This window comes from Trichomonas vaginalis, chromosome IV (assembly GCF_026262505.1).
Source record: "Trichomonas vaginalis G3 chromosome IV, whole genome shotgun sequence".
In the NCBI taxonomy this organism is placed as follows: Eukaryota; Parabasalia; order Trichomonadida; family Trichomonadidae; genus Trichomonas; species Trichomonas vaginalis.
The window spans coordinates 8,607,351-8,610,056 of NC_067206.1; the positions used below are offsets into that span (position 1 = coordinate 8,607,351).

Consider the following 2,706-nt stretch of genomic DNA (forward strand, 5'->3'; position numbering starts at 1 on the left):
ATAAAGGGTTGATCTTCATTTTCGGGATTTCAAAAAAATTTGGAATTTCACCTCCCAAACACACAGATTGTCCAGTTCATTGGCATAGAGAATATCCGATTTCCAGTGTTTTACTCTGAATCTTATTAGTTAAATACCGAATTTCGAACATAAATTCATCAAAATCGAATAAAGAGACTACCAAAAACGACACAAATATAATCAAGTCACAATCATTTAACAGGAACTCCTTAAATGAAGATTTTTACAATTTTAATCTCTATATTTTAGAAAAAAATATGCTCAGTCACAAACACAATTACTATGTTATGGAACAAGGCATTGACACTCGAATCTCTGGCCAATTCGAGGAACATCCAAAATTTCAATAATCTTATCCCACAGAATCCATAGCCCAAAAACTTTAATTTGCATAGTACATTTGAAGACGAATAATATTAGTCCAATTTTTTTTAACTTTGAAATTTTCAAAGATACAAAATTTATTACATTTAGAATTAATGCATTAATATATGCATTTGTTCCGTACCGAAAATGAACTTTACAAAAAGTGACATGAAAAGTCTTAATTACATTAAAGCCAAATGTAAACTTCATTGAGAAAAAGCAGTTTTGTCTCGTATTCAACGTAAAATCTTCAAAAGAAGACTAAACAAAAAGTGCTACACTGATAACAAAGATGAATTTCACATGGAACGCGATGATTCAATAACTGCAGAGTTGCGACATACAATTGCGGAAAATGTATGGACAACCACATGTAATGGTGGAGAACCATCGTATCTTTCAGAGGTCGAATTACTTGATTTTTATGGTGAAATCAATCAAAGAGCAAAAGGTCTTGCATGTGAAAAGGTAATCGAAGCTTATCAGATTGCCTACGAATTACTGGAGTATAGATACAGCAGAGCTTTATATCTAGCTGGCCTTGTTCATCCAGACGAATTTCCAACAAGAGGAAAAAGAATTGTTTACTTCGCTAGAAGTATATCTCCCCTCAAGATCATGGTTAAACAGAGTTTGCTCTGATCTCAACATTGAGATCAAAAGCTCAAAAGAAAATGAGGAAAAACGAGCAAAGTACTGTAACACAGCAACAGTTGCTAACTTCTTACATTAATTTCAGTATACGGCAGGAATTGATCCATGGAATAAGTGGAGTATTTATGAAACATCTCTGCTTCATCAAAGCGTTACAAAGTTATCTGCACTGAAAGCAACCCTCCTTTAACCAAAGAAGAGCATGAATTTGTGCTTGTTACTAGTATCTTCCCATATAATTCTGAAGGATACCGGATGAAACCATTTATTATTGTTCCAGGAATATAAAATTGTTCACAGGAACTCCGCTCCGTGAGAGCATTCCTTACAGGACAATCTTATGGATGGATGACAAAGAAGATATGGGATATCTTTAATTTAACTTTTATTATCGAAATCCAGAGATATCGCTCAAGTCTTGATGCTATCACAGCAGCTCAGCATAATATCGTATTCGGTGATAATCATATCAGCCGAGTAAGTTATTTTACTTGCAAACTTTTGAGTCTCTTCAGAATTGAACTCTTGACATTTCCAGCTTACTGCACAGTAGTTCTCCAGTTATTTGATGTAGGATGTGCAGCATCTTTGAGATCAAAGAATAACAGGTTAAAATATGTTCCGCTTTACACATATGAGCAAGATAATTTATCAAATACCCCAAAACCAAGGTTAAAAATTGTAAGAATTTTAATTGATGCTTGTGATTAAGTCAATGCATCAGTATGGTATTCATCCGTGGAACCCAGATAAAGCCTTATCCAACGAATTAACAAACAAAACATCAAACGCAATACCAAATCCCACATATATATTTAATTCTTCTTGCAAAAAATTAACATCTGACGCCGAATTACTTAAAATTGCGCAATTTGAAGCAATCAAATTCAAACATTAAATCAAGCACTGATAGTTATTGTAACAAATATTTCGAATTATTTAGATTATTATCCTCCAAATACAAAAATTCTCAGCAAAGGGATGAAATTGAGTCAATTTAATGGAGCAAAACGAAGTGAGGTGAAATTCACCACTTTGACACCTCGTATTTTTCAGATATATCGATTAATATTGAGTTTTATTGGGATGGAAAACATACTGAAAAACCTGCAATATCAACACCTTTTTATATAATATTGAATAAATAAAAATTTGTTTTTATTTTCCAAAAAGATATATGATACATTTTTATTATACAGGTTAAAAACTGTCTAGCTTTTGCTTTTAGTGCTCGACCAGAGGCATACATTGAAAATACAATCCTCTCCATGGTTTTTGTGTAGGATCTGATCTTCTCAAAACGATGATATTGACTATTATTATATGAATTGAATGTATTTATGAATATTTCGAAATTTTAATATAAATAATTTATTAAAAATAAAAATTGAACGTAAGTACAAAAAATATAATTTGAAAGCAAATTAAAAATTAACGATACGATAATTTGGAACTTTTACCTTTTGCCAATAAATATAAAAATAAAATTTTGGGAATTGGAACTTAAGAGTAGAGAGACCTTTGTTGATATGTATGAGGCTATGTATTTATGTGTAGATCTGAGTAAGCTTGGTTATCATATAGCGGTTTCTGATGAAATTGAGAACCTCGGAGACCCAAGACCTTTGTTGATATGTATGAGGCTATGTATTTGTGCGTAGTCAT

The 2,706-nt window shown here is 32.0% G+C and overlaps 1 protein-coding gene across 1 annotated transcript; it reads left to right on the plus strand.

The window, feature by feature from the left end:
- Positions 1-690: 690 nt before the first annotated feature.
- Positions 691-1,029, plus strand: TVAGG3_0053260 (uncharacterized protein; the record flags this gene model as incomplete). Its single annotated transcript, XM_051221097.1, has 1 exon — positions 691-1,029. The coding sequence occupies one exon, from the start codon at positions 691-693 to the stop codon at positions 1,027-1,029; it is 339 nt and encodes a 112-aa protein (XP_051106083.1).
- Positions 1,030-2,706: the final 1,677 nt, after the last annotated feature.